The 16,871-nt window shown below is 41.0% G+C and overlaps 1 protein-coding gene and 1 long non-coding RNA gene across 2 annotated transcripts in view; one reads left to right on the forward strand and one right to left on the reverse strand.

Moving 5' to 3' along the window:
- The window catches only part of insyn1 (inhibitory synaptic factor 1), a 40,833-nt gene extending 24,350 nt beyond the window's left edge, over positions 1-16,483 (reverse strand). Inside the window, exon 1 of the mRNA XM_071488150.1 lies at positions 14,944-16,483. Within this exon, the coding sequence (XP_071344251.1) occupies positions 14,944-15,087 (144 nt within the window). The 5' untranslated portion in view covers positions 15,088-16,483. The remainder of the gene's footprint in view (positions 1-14,943) is intronic.
- LOC139627420 (uncharacterized) overlaps positions 1-16,596 on the forward strand; it is a 95,629-nt gene extending 79,033 nt beyond the window's left edge. The window contains exon 4 of the long non-coding RNA XR_011692570.1: positions 16,470-16,596. This is a non-coding gene — a long non-coding RNA (uncharacterized lncRNA). The remainder of the gene's footprint in view (positions 1-16,469) is intronic.
- Positions 16,597-16,871: the final 275 nt, after the last annotated feature.

Consider the following 16,871-nt stretch of genomic DNA (forward strand, 5'->3'; position numbering starts at 1 on the left):
GTTGTCGTGTTCCAATCCATAATTAATCCATATGCTTTTGACCATGTGCACTGAGGTTTATTCGTAATTGAGTTTGACTGAAAAAAAAAATTATGTTTGCTCTTCAAGATCACTCAATGATTATATTTTAAAATATATGTTTAAAATTATTTTTAAAATTAACAATTTCAATTTAGTTGTTTGTCTAATGCTAACCATTTTATTACCATTATATTTAAAAACTCTTTCAGTCAATTCAAGAATAATAGAATTGTTTTGATTTTTGGTGTTGAAGACATCGGCTTCTGATTTGTGTTACTTTTTAATACAGTATGAATTAATAACAACACACAGTATTATGTGTTAATACTTATCTTGCTAAAGTGTTTAGACACCTTAACTACACTGACAATGTCCTGATTCTGAATTTAATGTTCAGATCTTGTCTCTGATTCCCGCTGAGGGGTAGGGATTACTTTACAAATTTGTGGAGCCATTTTTTTTTCTTTTTTTGCTTTATCTATGTATAGACATATTTATTCTTCTATACATATGCAAGAGCTATCAAAATACGGCAACTATGTGGGGAGGGGGTGGGGGGGGGGTGAAGGGGGTATCCCAGTGGGTGCACTTAATTCAGCACTTCTTGCAGTGCCTTGTAAAATGCCTTAAAGTAACAGCAAGATGAAAAATTATTTTTCCATTTTGTAAGCTAATTTCCCATGTAAAAACATTTACATTGAAATAAATGCCCCCTAAAAGTGCTCTTTTAAAAATGCTCTTGTGGTTTTAAATCAAAATCCAATTTGAATACTAATTCAGTTCTTGTGCTTTCTGGAAAATGGTGTCTTCATTGGATGCTGCACCTTTAGCCCTCCATCGCATAAAAATCCTTGTCTCTCCCTAACCGATATGACATTAGATTACATTTCTGAATGATGCAGCCCCACGCTATGCTCTGCCCTAATATTCGGTAAAGCTGAAAATACAGTACATCCATTTAAGAAAACAAGAGGCTTTCTAGTTGGTTTATTAGTTTTTTAATGTAGGCATTGCCCATGTGTTGTTTTTTTCTTATTTTTTTCCTTTCTTCATAATTTAAACTTAAAGCTGCACTGAAAACAAACGTCCCTTCAAAGAGTGTGTGCCACAACAAATTTAGCTAATCACAGCCCATTTAATATTGCCTCCATTTAGGTCATAGCAGATGTCATTGACTAAATGTAGACCAGAGCTATTTTTGGTTGTTACAAATGACACTGCAAAGCAATACTGATGCAAGACACATGGATCTGACGCTTCTTTGGGCAAAAGGACTTGTGAAATTCCAGCATTAGTTAAAAATAAGTGAGTTCTGAAAAAAAAAAAGTACAAAGACATGCATAAAGACAAATCTTTTCGTGCTTCTTTGTGAACCCTTGCAAATATGCTTTGTTAACAGCCTTTCTAGTCAGCTCCCAGTGCAGATGAGGGAATGACAGGTGTTAAATAGCTAGACCCAGTTTTTTTTATTGTCGTGAATCTGCGATTGACTTCCAGCTATAGAATTATAGGATGAACTGCTGACCCTCTGGCTCATGCACCCCGAAGAGGAACACACTCCCCCTCCTGGCCCTGGGCACCCGGCTCCAGCTCTGAAAAAGAACTGTTGTCTGCAGGCCAAGAGATAAGCCTTCTCTCTGTCTGTCTCACTTTTCTCTTTTCCTCTGTCTCTCCCTGGTTCCTCTTCTCTCCCCCTCTCTTTCATCCTGCCTCCAATTCCTCCTCCTCCTCATTTTCTCTTGCTTTTCAGTCTCTAAATATTTTCCCTACACACACACAGACACCTACACGGACTGCGACGGACATCGGATGCTCTCCTGTGCTACACCCTTGTCCTATTTGTTTTGTGCTGACAAAAGCCTCCACACTCAAACCCAACAATGGATGACCTGTGTGTTTTCACCCTCACCTGACTGAAAGTACTGACTGTGGGCAAACCACTCCATCAAGCTGCCCTCTTTGCCAACATGAACAGCTGATTCTAGGAGTTATAATTCCAGCTATGACCTTGATAGGCAGAGTGGAGGTCACCACTGCAGCCTCACTACGCTTCATCTCTCCTTCCCTCCTCCTTCTAATCCATGTCAATGGCTCTAAAGCCAAACAAGGACAGGCTCTAAACATTAGGTCAATTAGTCACGTAGTTTGCCTTTTGGCAAGTCACAGATGCACACAGAATTGGTAATAAACCTCAAGCTGCAGACCTGGGCTCTATGATTTATGTGGTTGTGCCAGAAAATTTAGCACAGTGGGGGTCACTGCAGTCATGATTAACCTTAAGTCCTTGGTCACACAACACTTATTTCTTCACACTGGACCACACATTGCATTGATCATCACACTGTAGTCATTGAGCAACGAACCCATAAATGTACTATTTTAAATAAAGGAATGCAAGGATAGAATGGATTTATATTAGGATGTACAATGTGTTCATCCTCATTTGCCAACACAGCTACAAAGTGTATTATAGTGAATTATTAAAAAAAAACCAGTCCGTATCTCATCACATCCAAATAGTCATTCTTAGTATCTCTATCAACCATCTCATTTCCACTGAATAATCTGTGCTCACTCACTGGGAGCCACAAAAACTGTGAGTCATAGTTGAATTGAGGACAGTGGAGAGGCTTTACTTGTCAGACTCTTCAGCTGTTTCGTACTTTGCTTACCACACACAGCATGCAAATATGGATTTTGCTGTGCTGAAATGAATGTACTGTATGCATGTGTATTACTTGCAGCTGTGTATGTGAGTCAGTGTGGACCAACATGAGGATGTCTTGTGTAATGGATTCTGTAGAAATGACCGTGGTTATGGCGATTAAATATACAGAGTGGACTGAATATATTTTATAGTGCGATGCAAGCTAAGAGGATAATGGAAGCACTACTTCCATTAAGTCAGTCAATCAAACCATATTAATTTCAATCTTAGAATGCATGACCACACAGAGCTGCAAGCTTCGTTGGACAGGGTCAAGGTGTCTGCCACTAAAATCAATGGGATCTGTCACTGAAATGGCTTTTTTGTGTTGATGTTTATCTTTGAATTAATAAAATTAGCCATGCAATTGACCTTGTAGTATTGTTACAATTAGAGGTTGACTTATTGCTGTCAGGATTACCCTTTGTTCTGTCGGCTCAAATGCAACCTCAAAGTCCTGGTGAGCAGTTTTTCTAGGAGGGCCTCAAACTAAACAAACTGAATTTTATTTAAGGCTGCAAGTAATGCTTATTTTTATTACAGATACATCTGTGCATTATTTTCTCAATACATCAAGTTTTTGTGTGGTCTGTACAAATCGAAAAACAATAATAAAAAAATAAATATATACATATATATTATTATAAAACAAAAACCCACCACAATTTCCTATAGCACAAGATGATGTCATCTGTATTTTTTATTGATTTATGTCTGAACCTCAGCCCAAAACCCCAAAATGTTCCATATATTACACTGAAACAGACTTACTTTTATGCTCTTTAATATCTCCAGCACATATTAAGTGGCCATATTATACACCATAATTTTTTTTTCAAATTAAAGTCCCATAAATGCAGATGATCTCTTTGTCACTAACAAATCACATAATACTGTTGTTATCTTAGGCATACATTTATGTCTCTGTTAAACAGCTACATGGTCATAAAAGAGATGGGTGTAAAGCTAGCCAAAGAGGCTAACGGTACTTCCTGGGCTGTTAAAAATTTGAGACCCTTGATTAGATCATTCTTTTTACAATCACGCAGCCATGTGACAGCAGAAACCTCTTCTCACAGGCCCCCCACCTGTCATCACTTACAACAGTAAGCAAGCAGCCGCGTGTCAGCGTGTCCATGTGACACTTCAAACAAAAAGTATCTTGTATTTTACACTGAAATGAATTAAAATCATTTACACCCTGCTCATGATAGCAGAGGATAGTATAACGGAAGATAATTTCCGAAAATGTCCTCATGTATATATGGTAATGATTGGCATGCCACAATATTGGAAACAGAGAAGACAATCCCGAAGGTTATTAACCTTGGGAATTTACTAATGCATGTTCATCAGTAAATTCATCAGTAAATTCTTTTTTTTTTCCAATCTACTTTTTCCATAATCATAATTAGGATTTTTCTCTCTAATCAGAACCTTCAGCACACAGTCTGTGGCAGCCCACATCAACCTGCAGTCCTATCCCCGGTTAATATCCTTGAGAATAACAGCAGACCAAAGAGTCTAATTATATTTTTCACCCTCGTAGACCTTGCTGTATCGTCTACTTTGCATAAAAGTCAGAAATCTCTGGCTTCATCATCTTGGTCACAAACTGCCAACTTCACAGGTGACCACACAGATGACAAAAAATATTAATCACCCAAACAGTTTGTTGACATGTTCTGTCCCCTTCTGCTCTTAGCTATGTGTCTGAATAATTAGCCTGTCCTCTCAGCTGTGCCTCTTTCATCTTGCCTTGCCCTGCATTAGCTGGTGCGTTGTCATGCTATTGACAGTGACATTGGTGGCAGCCATCCATGCCGTGCCACTGGCAGAGTGTGAGCTGCCAGTGCGAGGCGATGAGAGAACGAGAGGAAGAGGAGGGGAGGGGTTCCAGAAACATGGGGAGCTGTCTTTGAAGACACTCAGCATGGTTTTAATTTTGTGATTTTACATCTAAGGCTCCAAGATTTTAAAGGTGCTGCCCTTTGCAGTGAATCACAATGACTGCAGTGAAACATGTACAAACACATTATAATGACAAAGGCTGCTTGTTATCAGCTGAGCAAAAAAAAAAAAAAAAAAAGGATTCTTCTTTCAGAGATGAGCTGAATACATACTGGAAGTATAAATCATTACCATGGCCAGTTTATTCACCTGCAGCCTCAACACCTGCTCCACCAACACTCACTGGCACACACCTTGTCCATGTCGGATAGACAGCTTTCCCTTGGGCACCATTCCCTACAAAATCTAACACCACCAATCCAATTTACAAACCAACCACTAGCCACTGAGCCAAAGTGACTGAAAAAATAGTGCACTTGTACAAAAAAATTACAAAGCAAAGAAGACTGCAGACTTGTCAGAACCTATACAATCATTGTCCACAGTCTCTTATTCCCTGTTTAGGCACCCAACTCCCAGCATGCAAAGATGCTTCCAGAGCTTCCTGAACAGGTGTTGCGCCTTGATGCATCTCTGTGTGTCACTCTGTTTAGCTTGGCTTGGTTTTCCATGTGAATGTTTAAATTCTGTGATTCATGGGTTTAGTACAGCTGTCTGTGACTCACTGTCCCCACGGTCCCCAACACTAGCTCTGCAATACTCAGTTGGCCACGATACTGCAGGGCAGTTATATCCATACCAAAAACTGTACACTGCTTAAGGTTGCCAGACTCATTGTAGACTCTACAAGTCTCCGCCATTGGGAAATTCCAATCTACACTTGTGTAATAAGTGAAAATAAAATAACTGAATTATTCAGCAAGACAGGTCCCACTCAGGTCCATGATGCAGATTAGTTATGACACCCTGGGCCAAGCTCAGACACCCTGCTTAGATATTCAGACAGACAGGCTCCTCACAAAGTGAAGTAATTAATGACATTTAAATGCTAAATGGATCCCTGTCTAGTTGGCATTAATTAGGTGGATTAGAAACAAATCCTAGCAAGACGATCTAATGTTTTGGCATTTCTAGAGTTCTGTTGCTCACATGGCAAGGTGCATTACCTCTGTATTAGCCCATTACTCCCTCCACGAGTCTGCAATCAGAGATATTAATGCTAATTCAACCAATCCCTGCATTATTTGCCAGTACCTGCAGATATGTCTATTCGCTACACTATTTCCAAATTGAGGACAAATTAGAGAGAGAAAGAAAAAAAAAAAACATTTCAAATTTTACCAATTAAAGGCTAATTCACAAATGTTGTCATGAGGCCAAACCTAATAAAGTTAAATTTAAATCCCAATAGACATGCAAATACTTGAATACATTTGGGTCATGTTCTAAGGCAGTGCTTACTCCAAAAAGCTGTGCCAGTTCAAATTTCAGCAAACCATTTCTAACATTAGAAAAACAAAAACCTAAAATTAACCATTTTATTCATGAGCCTCATGGGAATCACTACGCAGGCTGAGAGTAAGCACTGGCTTAATTTGGGGCAAAATTATCCCTCAAGAACAGCATTGTACTGTTGGCCTGGCTCAGTGCTTTTCAAGGCCAAATTCAGTCATACAAAACAAAGTGAGACAGCTTTCTTTACATCTGTGCTCCATTGTTATTGTGCTATAGATAGTCATTTTGTGAAATCCCACTGTTCTTCATTGCCCAGGAAAGTAAAAAATATGAAAATGTAATTATCCAAATATAATTATATGACAGTGCACCATACTCTCTTAAGTCAGACAGTTGACATGTCTGATTATACATTACTTTAGAAACATGCAGCTGAAATCATTAAAAAAAATGTGCCATGTATTTTTAATTTGCAATTTTGGTGTCTGGACTCCAACACAGTCAATAAAATACATCTAAATGAAGACAGCAGCTGTTGTGCCAAAATTTATAGACCCTAAAAAATGAGTTTTCCATAGTGGTGTGTCCTTAATTTGTCCTCTGTGTGTGTTGTTTTGCCTCTACACAAAGAAATTATGCCTGGGGAAATGTGCTTAGTAATAAATGACCAGAGTCTACGCTAATGTATAACTCTGACAACTTCCTTATAGAATCACTGGACTTTTGTGTTTTGAGATAATAAGATCAGAACTCAGCACAAATGTACTTTGTAACAAGGTAAACAGGAGATGTCATTCTTCAAAATCCCGTGGCATGTTTTCTAAAACACACCATTGAAACTCAAATGCTTCAATGAATTTTCCTCCCTCATAAATTTCACAGAAAGACCTCGTAATGAATGACACAGACTTTTAATGTGTCAAACTACAAGCACCAAGTTGTCAAACTGCATGCTGTTCAATAAAAGTGCCATTCTCCCATAATGATTTAATTTTCTTTTATTTATGACTAATTACTGACATATTTTGGGCTTCGTCTTTATTACATTAGTTCATTAGGTTCATTGGACCAATAGAACATGCACTAGCATTTTACAATAAAGAACTACAAACTAATTTTACTACTCTTTCAGGTGCTAAAATTAACTAGTGAGAGAATAACCTACGCTTCATTCTATAGACACAATAAAGGATTCAGGATTTAAGGGACCAAAGAGCTGAATATACAATTAGTAACTGATTATACATTAAGCAACAAACTAACAGATGCATTATAATTTTTCCATGGCTCAAATATCAGCGATAGAGAAAGACACCACTTGTATGTTATCTGTGAGAACCTTCTTGACATCACACCATCAGGATGGGCATGCCACACTATGTTTATTGACTTGAAATCCATTAAAAGGTCATAAGATACATTTTTTTTGCAGGGCTGGAGAATACAGCTTAGTTGTGTGCCATCTCAGTTCAGCTGTTTCTGCTGGTTAAAACTGAACAATCTCATTTGAAACTGGGTTGATTTATGATGCATCACAGACTACGGCTAAAAATAAAAGGAAGGACAAAAAAAGCCTCCTGATGATCCCTCAGTATAACACAGTTCCAAAGATTGTAGCTGGATTAAGCTGCCACACTTGTGAGTGGGTTGGCCCACGCTGCTCTGAGCACTTTCACAGGCTATGAAAATATAGCATCTCTTCAAAATCAGATCACATTATTAGTTTGTATGTCTGGATTTGCTTTACATGCATCTGTAGTCTTGGTAAAAAAATAAATAAAATTTAAAAAAAGTAGCATCCACACCTGATAAAAGAGACAGTCAGTCTGATGGCCTAATGGAGAGCAAGCCGTCCCTCTGCGTACAGTATGCTTTGACACAATGAAATGATGTGGCTATTCTTGAAGGCTGCTTGTGCACTTCGGTGGATGCCATTTTTCACACCATTAACTACAGCCTACTGGTTTTATTCACAGCACAGAGATAGGCCAAAACAATCCTAAACACGCCCACGAATGAGCACAATTGCAACAATTGATCTAAGCTGTTCCACCCAGTCTGTCGCAATTCTGTGCACCAAGAGAAACCATTATCTCCATCCTCCCTTCATCTCTCTCTCTCTCTCCGTCTCATTCTCTCTTGCACACATCCTCTGTCTTTCTTTGCTGCGCCTTTAACACCCCTTTTCATCCTATTCAGCTCTATCCTTGCCGAGGGACAGGCTGAAGGGTTTGTGGCTGAATCACAAAGTAGAAACATGCATGGTGAAATTTTTTTAGTGCTTTATCTGTAACTAGCCCACAGTAGGCATGTTAGTTGATAAAAATCAATGAGAATGACGAGCACAATTTTTGGAGTGTTTACCTCAGCAGAGGTCTAACCTAAAGCCCTCATTATAGTCTGTGCTGAGTGCAGGGTTCGCAGAGGGAGGCACAGCTCAAAGGGCCAGCTAATCCGGTGGGTCTTACAGGCATGATGGGCTCGTCAATATGCTAGGCCTGCATCCTAAAGACGCTGGAGCTCCACAGCAGAGCTAGGTAAAAGAGGCTCAGGGGAATGCTTTGCATGGTGCAGTTTTATTGTCTCCGTAGCTCTCAAGGTTAGATGCCGCTAAAGTCTTAACCTGTTGTTTACCACTTTTTCCTCCCTTCTTTGATTCTGCTCACCTTTCAGTCCTCAACACTGCTTACTTTTTCACGTGGGGGATTGAGGAATTAAAGATTATTCTGATATTGCTACCATTGCAAGCTAGTCTCAGTAAAAGCAGCAGCTAAATGCACAAGATGTGTAATATCCTCAACTGTCATTAAAGCAGAGATGGGCTATATTTGTATCAGATTATCTGTTAGTCAGTGGGGTCATTATGATGGATGTGGATAGCAAACACGAGCATGGCTATGGCCACATTGGAAGCCATTTAAAAATCACTTCAACCAAAAGTTGATCTGCCATTCTACTTCAAATCCCAGTGTTTCATCTGTCCTGAGAATAATTGAGCCTCTGATTCATTCCAAGACCAGACAAATTTATGTGCAGCTCAGCTCAAGGCAGCAACACAGGTGTGGAGATGGCAGGGTGTTTGGTATGCAGTGAAGAATAGATAAGGCTTGAGGTGCCTTGTTCTTGTTGTTTTCCTGAGCAAAGAACTCCGCTAGAGGCACGTCACCAAGTTTAATTTAGGAATTTAATTTCCACACACAAAAGAGGTCAGGCAAGGAGGAACAAATTGACAGACACAGTAGGTGGGTACTTGTCATTTCTTCCAAATGGCTTTTAATGAGAAGAAACCCTTTGGCCCAGGTATGTCATGTTGAAGGGTACTTTCCTTTGTGAGTGGTTAAGCTTCCAGTGTTGCCCACTGAGGGTTGTTGGCCTGCAAGGACAGCTGGTGTGCATGTTCACAGGCTGGAGACTGGGCAAAAACGCTGCCTTAATCTGAAGTAAATGGATTCTCCAGTTGAGATCACTGGGCTGTGGTCAACTGGGCAGTAAATGCACAACAGAGGCAGCCAAAATGGTTGCTTTGTGGGAAAGGATCCACCGGGACATTGCTTTGTGACTGACTGGTTGTAATTTCTCATTCAGACAAACAGAGAGGACCACAATAATCTTCCAGGTTTTTGTCATATTCAGTCATATCAAGTCACTATTAATGGTTAGATTAAAATGGAATTTTATTTACTATGTAATTACTTCATCATGTCTCCACATGCAGGGTAGATGCACTTTTTAAAGTGTTCCCTATATTTTTCCAGACTCCTAATTTGTTGTGAGGATTCAATCCATTTCATGAATTGGGGTAAAATCTGGATTTTGAAAATACTTGGAAATATTGTATTATGTGCCTCTGCAGTGACCCATTTTCCTCAGGAATCATCACATTTCTTAATATCCTTGCCGTGCCCTTCAACATTCCCCAGAATATTCCAGAGTAATAGGATCAACTGTTTCACGGAGTCAGAGTGTATTTACCAGTGTCCATTACACTGTTTCACTTCCTGAGTGAAAGTGCTAGTGATTACGATCAGGGTTAAATGTTGAAGTGTTCTTCCTTGGCAGTTTTCTGTTCCCTGCCCTGCTCAGCAGCAGCATCAGCAGGGGGGGACACAGAGTGAGGAGAGGATATGGCCCCTGCAGAAGACAAATAGCCTTTTGATTTTGGTTTTGGTCTCCTCACCACTGGCTGGCTGGTTGTTAGGCTGACTGATCTGGGGCCAGCTGTTTGGACACCTCGCCGTCCACACAGGGCTTCGACAATGCAGCATTTAAGCATGCCTCAGACATGAAAGAGTAGCATGACATAGCCTTTATGATCAGATCATGTACATAGTTTTTTTGACAAGACTCCATTTTAGCGCAAATGCCTTGAGTTGACAGCAGGGCCAATGGGATCATGCGGCTGGTATTGGGTGATGAAAAGAAACTGAAGAGCCCACCACATTTGTGCCGCGAGTGTCTGACTAAGCTTCCCAAGCACAAAGTTCTTCCGAAAACAAGCAAAACCTGAGAGCGATAGTTTTGCTGCTGCTACTCACAGGTGAAAACATGATGACTGTGATTTTCTGTATATCAAAAGCATTCATGGCACACTTTCAAAAACCAATTATATAACGCTAAAACCCGCATGGATGGCCAGTGTCATTAATAAAGCTATTACCCAGTACTTCGATCCTAAAAAGCTGACATGTGGAGGACACATTTTTCACCTGACACCAGTGTTTTCCTGCTGCCTACTCGTCTGTCTTGAGGCCGCTGATAGCTGAGTAGAAGCAGTAAAGCCATGTCTTCAGCATAAGCATGAGGGTGTACTGACAACTACCACAAGGCCGACTGATAGAGGCCAGTGTCCTGGACATGTTGCACTCTGCTACTGATAATTGCTCTTTTTACAGCTTATATTCACACCTCTCATTTGGAGCTTTAATTCTAAGAGGCCTGATTGCCTTGTCTTGAGTCGACCGCAGACACACGTCATTGTCTGCTCATTGTATGATTCTTCATAATAACTACATCCACATAATAACAGTCCATTATTGCTGTTTGGTTCCATATAAAGATGTAGCTCGCTGCCAACGCCCTTCCCCCCTTCAGTCCATGCTACTGCCTTTTTTTTCCTTCAGCACTTCATTTAATTCTTTCAATTTACCCGTCTGTATGTCTCTAATAACCAACATGAGTGCACTCCTGCATTTGCGTTTCCTTACTTGCCTTTTTTTCAGTGTAATTTAGTTTCAGCAAAAGGAACAACTCAACATTAGAGCATTTCAGAGGGTCTGTGTTTTCTGTTTGGTGTCATTTTCTCTCTTGTTTACACCCAGACTTCTAAGTCCAAGGTTGACATGTAACCTAAATGAATTATTTCCTCTAGAGTTGCCACTCCTGCCAGTATTATTATTGCAAATGGAGTAGTTTATCAGTATATTACCTTTCGATGTCCTTCCTTTAGATCCTTCTCATTTTACCTGTCATGACGCCTGTAATGGATTCACAAGAGAGACAGGCTGAATTTGACTGTAATAGGATTTTGAAGGGAGCAATTTTGAAAAACTATGCATGCTCTGTGTCTTTCTTTGTGTGTAAAGGAGATTTACTGTTTGAGAGCGTGCTGCAACATGGACAGAAAACAGTATTACTCTACAAGCTTCCTCTACAAAAACCCTGTTTTAAGAAAGATTGTGATTTAAGATGTTTTTATCTGTCAGCTTGGGGGCAGGTAACCACTTGACATGTGTTGCTAAGTCTCTGATGAATTGACAAAAACAACTGATTTTAGTGATCAACACATCTTCAACCAAACAGTAATTACATTTAAAGTTAGTTATGTTAGTTGCATTCGCACTGGTCTTTTTGAGAGCCAATCAGGTCAACATTATTCACTACAACATTATGTTACTGAGTGAAGATGTTTGCGGTTTCCTCTGTACCAGCTGGAATCTAAAACAGACAGACAGGACCAGAAAACTAGGACGGATAAAAACTGCTGTATGCTGTAAAGATTTGACTGAAAAAAGAATAGGCCTCACATCCTTAAGTAGAAATGTTCCTTGGTATTGCTTTTTAATTTAACATTAATTACTGCTCATTTTTCAGGTCCCCTCAAAATGGCTGACTGTAATGAGCATTTGCTTAAAATTTCAATAGAAATACACTTCTAACACTGCGCCACGATCATCAATGTTTTTAATAGTCCATATTTCTGAATGCCATGTACTGGCCACACAGGAAACAATTCCCATTTACATGACAGTGATTAAAATTTAATGCTAGGTTCTCCGCAGGGTTCGATTAGGCGGCGCTGAGTGTTGCTTGCAGTGATTCAAACTCTCTGGTAAAACCCATGAACCTATTTTTGTCATCATTTAAGATGTGAGTTGGGCCATTCCTCCGGGGAAGGGATGTTTAGCAATGAGGATGATGAATTCTGGCAGGCAAGAAAGTAAGACCCATGGGTGACCCCTTTTTTAAGACTACAGTGCCTTTATGAGGATAGCAAGTCACCATGGGGTAGAATCAGTGGAGGTGAAGGTCCTTCCAGAAGGACATTTTCTCACCATTTTTTAACGTGTCTTATTTTCCTTGTTTATACCATTATATTGGTTGTGTTCAACATTTAATCATCTTTAATCATTATTTAATCAACTCTCAAATACTGCATGCTGAAGAAACTTGAAATGTGAGATTCCCTTCGGGCCTTGTTAATTTTGGACTTTGTTTAAATTTAATTAAAAAACTGGTAAAAAAGAACAACTTTGTAAGTCCTCATTTCAAATGTAGCAATAAAAGCATTGTCCCTTACCCTGTAATGGCCTAAAAAACCTGCAGAACATACATTTTTTTAATGGGTGATGCATAACGCTTTCGTGGCCAGACATTTAAAACTAGAAAGACTAGAAAACCTCCCAAAACTTCACATTTCAATCTATGCTGAGATATGGACTAAATAGTCCAAATGAACACTGTTGTATACAACATATGCACGGTAGTGGACAATGAGAACATTGAATGTTGGCAAAGTCTGCTGCAGTGTGACTAATCGTGGTTGAAATGTGGGGTTTTATTTTCTTTTTTGATTCAGCTTTTGACTCAACTGGCTCTGTGCATGTACTGAATAATGACACCGTAGGTCTGTGATCTTGACCTATGAAAGCACTGCTGTGAAGTAAGAATAGTAACACACCAGCAACTTCTTAATTTCTGGGCTCTGGAGTGGCGGCTTTAACTCCTCAGTGCACTGCAGTATCTTCAGTTCCCCAAAGACCTTGTGGGTGATAATCAGTCATTACTGCTCCTTCACTGAGTCATTTATTTCACCGCATTCACATGGCAATTCATCATTTATTTATGTGACAGTTGTTATCTATTATGTTGTTCCTTTCATGTGGCCAAGAATGAGAGATTTTATGGAACATTAGGCTTCCATGCATCCGATGGCGCTACACTGATCCTGTTTCTTCATCTCCCAATCATACAGTCCGCAATCTTACAGGTCAGTTAATTGCAGGATATTGATACCAGCATTATGACTGCCACTGCAGCTAATATGATTTCTTAGCCATTTCAATATGTGGGATTGTGCTCTCCCAATAAAAAATGACATTTGAGCCACTGTGCAGAGCCCTCTCTAATGGGGTCTGGGATAAGAATGGTAATATGCGTTGGAGCTGGCAGAGGCACCGGCCGTGTTTTTGTTTATAAATAGCTCCAGCCAGCATTATTCCACTTGCAGTTGTCCCATAATCATCAATCACTCCCGCGCGTAGGCCGGCTTCTCCTGCTCACCAGAGAGAAGGTGCACTGTGAGCTGTGGCCTTGCACCTCCAACTGTGCAAGTACATAAAGTAGAGCGTGGGACAGAGCTGGGAGTCAGGGAGAAGGGAGGGCAAAGGTTCCTGTGTGGTGATCAAGTGAGTTATGGCAGCTTCTTCATGGCTGTTTGAAACCGTCCTCCTCCTTCGGGTCATTACATGCACCGGTATCTGCTGTTTCACTTCTTTTTTAAACACATCTGGAAACACACACACACGCGCGCACACACACACACACACACACACACACACACACACACACACACACACACTTCCTCTGCGTCCCTGATTGGAGGCAGGGATGCCTTTATCTCTTTCTTTGCAAGAAGAGCTCACGGCTTCGAAGGCACTGCAGGGGGAAGATCCCAAAGAGACGATGAGGGCCATTTTGTACTCTCACACACATGAACAGATGTACTCTGAATTTCAGCCACCACACACCACATATTCTTTTGTCCATATACTTGTAGATGCATGTAAGAGCACATGCACACATTCAATATCTCTCTTTGCTGATCCTTGTTCAAACCTTGTATTGTAGACACACACACACACACACACACACACACACACACACACACACACACACTGAAATCTCTCAGTGTTACCATGGCAGTTGCAAAAATACAGTAGGATCCAGCTGATCCTTAACAAAATGGTTATATAACTATTGCGGCGCTAAGTCTTGTATCTTATCTAAGCATGCCTCTGTGTTTCCTTTCAGCCTGGCTTTGCTGCTTTTCAACAGCTCTTCACATCTAGTGTACCTCCCACAAGACACCACTGAACACATGAAGGACATTTGTAATTGCTGATCAGCAATTGTTTGATTGGAAAAGGAAGACAGCCTCACTGCAGTCGTAATCAACAATATCCTCCTCTTACCAAAAAAAAAAAAAAAAAAAGTGAGATCTCATCACTTTCAAATCTTAATCAAAATCTCCATGCTGGGAAAAGAATTTCACACTTAGTTAAATGCAGCCTACTTGAGAAGCACACCCACCTGGCACTCACATTCTCTTCCTGCCTCCATTGCTTCCTCCCCCTGTTCCTCACTAAATCCCCCCAAAAGCCTCATACGTGTAAGCTGATTTTGAACCTCACCTCCCGGAGTTCCTTGGCCACATCCTTGAGCTCTTTGAGAATGCCTTCCAGCTGGTCGATCACCATCTTCATGTGGCTGCGGATGCGTTCTCTCGGGCTGGGGGTCTCAGAGGTGTCCCGGGCCGGAGCTCTGCTGAGGGACATCCTTTACAGGGCGACGTGGGGCCAGTGGCCAACAGGCTGAGGGCGTGGGGGAGCCGAGTCGGGGTCCATGTCTTTGGCTACAAGGAGCCTCAGTGCTACTGATCCGAACAGGGGCCCCGGCCACGCAGGGAGACCTCAACATCTTAAAAGCACCTGGGCAGCCAAAACACCTTGCCTCGCCCGCACACTCGGCACAGGGTCACACTCTGACATCCATGCCTTCTGGTAGATGCTTCCAAAAACGAAGAGAAAATGAGCATGGGAAAAGTCGAACACAGTAAATCCATGGAAAAGGAAGAGGCAAAATACATGGGCTAAAGCTGGTATGAAGCTCTTACATAATCATGTTGAGCCAACTCATCTCATGTGTCATTGTGTACGTTTGAAATTGTTCCCGAAGAGATGCTATTTAAAATGCCTGTCTATACAGGGTAGAGACTTCCTCCTTTTCCCACTTGTCCTATACAATCTTTTTTACTTGTGAAACGCAGTGACATAATAGCAGGCTAACATACAAAAGTGATTGCAGAAAAGGGATTCACATTAACCCTTTTACAGAGCGAGCTATCCAACAGAGATAGAAAAATAGAACTCCCAGCAGTGGCTCAGTTTTCAAAATTATCATGTTCTACATTATTGGTAGCCAGCGGGCCGTCTAAATATAGTCCCTCAGTGAGGGGTACTGCCTTTACAGAGAGAAAGGACAGATCCTGTTTGGAAAAAGAGGATATTCCTCTGTGCAGTGTGGCGTTTCCTCCTCTGGGGAAAAATAAAAAGATTCTCAGTAGAAACTCAAATCATCAAAAAAAAAAAAAAAAAAAAAAAAAAAAAAAAAAAATCATCAAAATAAACTTTGCCTCACATCCATTTTCTTCGCAGGTGACGACTTAATCATGTTGTCCTTCATTTCTCGTCCATGAATGCAAGCAAAGGTTGGTGTGGGTCTTTGCACAGAGCGTCCAGTACCCCCCCCCCCCCCCCAAAGCAGGGCTTATTCCAGGTGGCGTGGGATCAGAATGAATTGATTTCTAAGCCAGCAGAACGTGACTCGTGATGAGAATTTGTGGAGGGATAACAAAAAAATCATGGTGTCGATGAGACACAGTTACAAGGGGGCTGGAAGGTGAACAAGCACCTTCCTCTGGAATTTGGGTGGCAGCTTGTCTTATGCAACAGCACTCTCCAAGTCCTCTCACAAAACACTGACCCACAGCAGTCCACAGGGGTGTGCCCAAAAACCAAGGGAGCAGAGAGAGAAAAGGATTCTCTTCTCTCCTTCAGTTGTTGCTAAGGGAACCCGGTCTGCCTCCTTGTGCTGTGATTGGATAATTATTTTACTTCTTATCCGTGTAGTATATGTTTTCTCCCTGGACTCTTTTCAGAGAGGCAGAGAGCTCCGTGCCATCCAGCAGGACGAGATAAATCCCATGAAAGCTTCCAAGAGGAGCCCCAGAGAACAAGCAGGGGGGAGAGCTTCTCGCCAAATCGAGGGCAATGCCACTGCCACGGGGAGCGCTGGCCAATCACACATGGCACCTGGACAGACGGGAAGGAAACAATCACTTATTCTCTCATGTCTCATTCTCCACTCCTTTCTATTCCTCCCTCTTTCTCTACTTCATAGCAGCATGAAAAGCAACAACAATAGAGTGGAGGAAGACTCATAGATGGACAGGAATGAACTGCGTTGACGATTTTTAGCTGCTGGTAAAATGCATCTCTTGCTTCAGCAGCACTTGTCTCACCTCCACACACACACACACACACACACACACACACACACA

Source organism: Trachinotus anak, unplaced genomic scaffold (assembly GCF_046630095.1).
Source record: "Trachinotus anak isolate AG129_WGS33_773 ecotype Australia unplaced genomic scaffold, CSIRO_AGI_Tana_v1 ptg000011l, whole genome shotgun sequence".
Classification (NCBI taxonomy): Eukaryota; Metazoa; Chordata; class Actinopteri; order Carangiformes; family Carangidae; genus Trachinotus; species Trachinotus anak.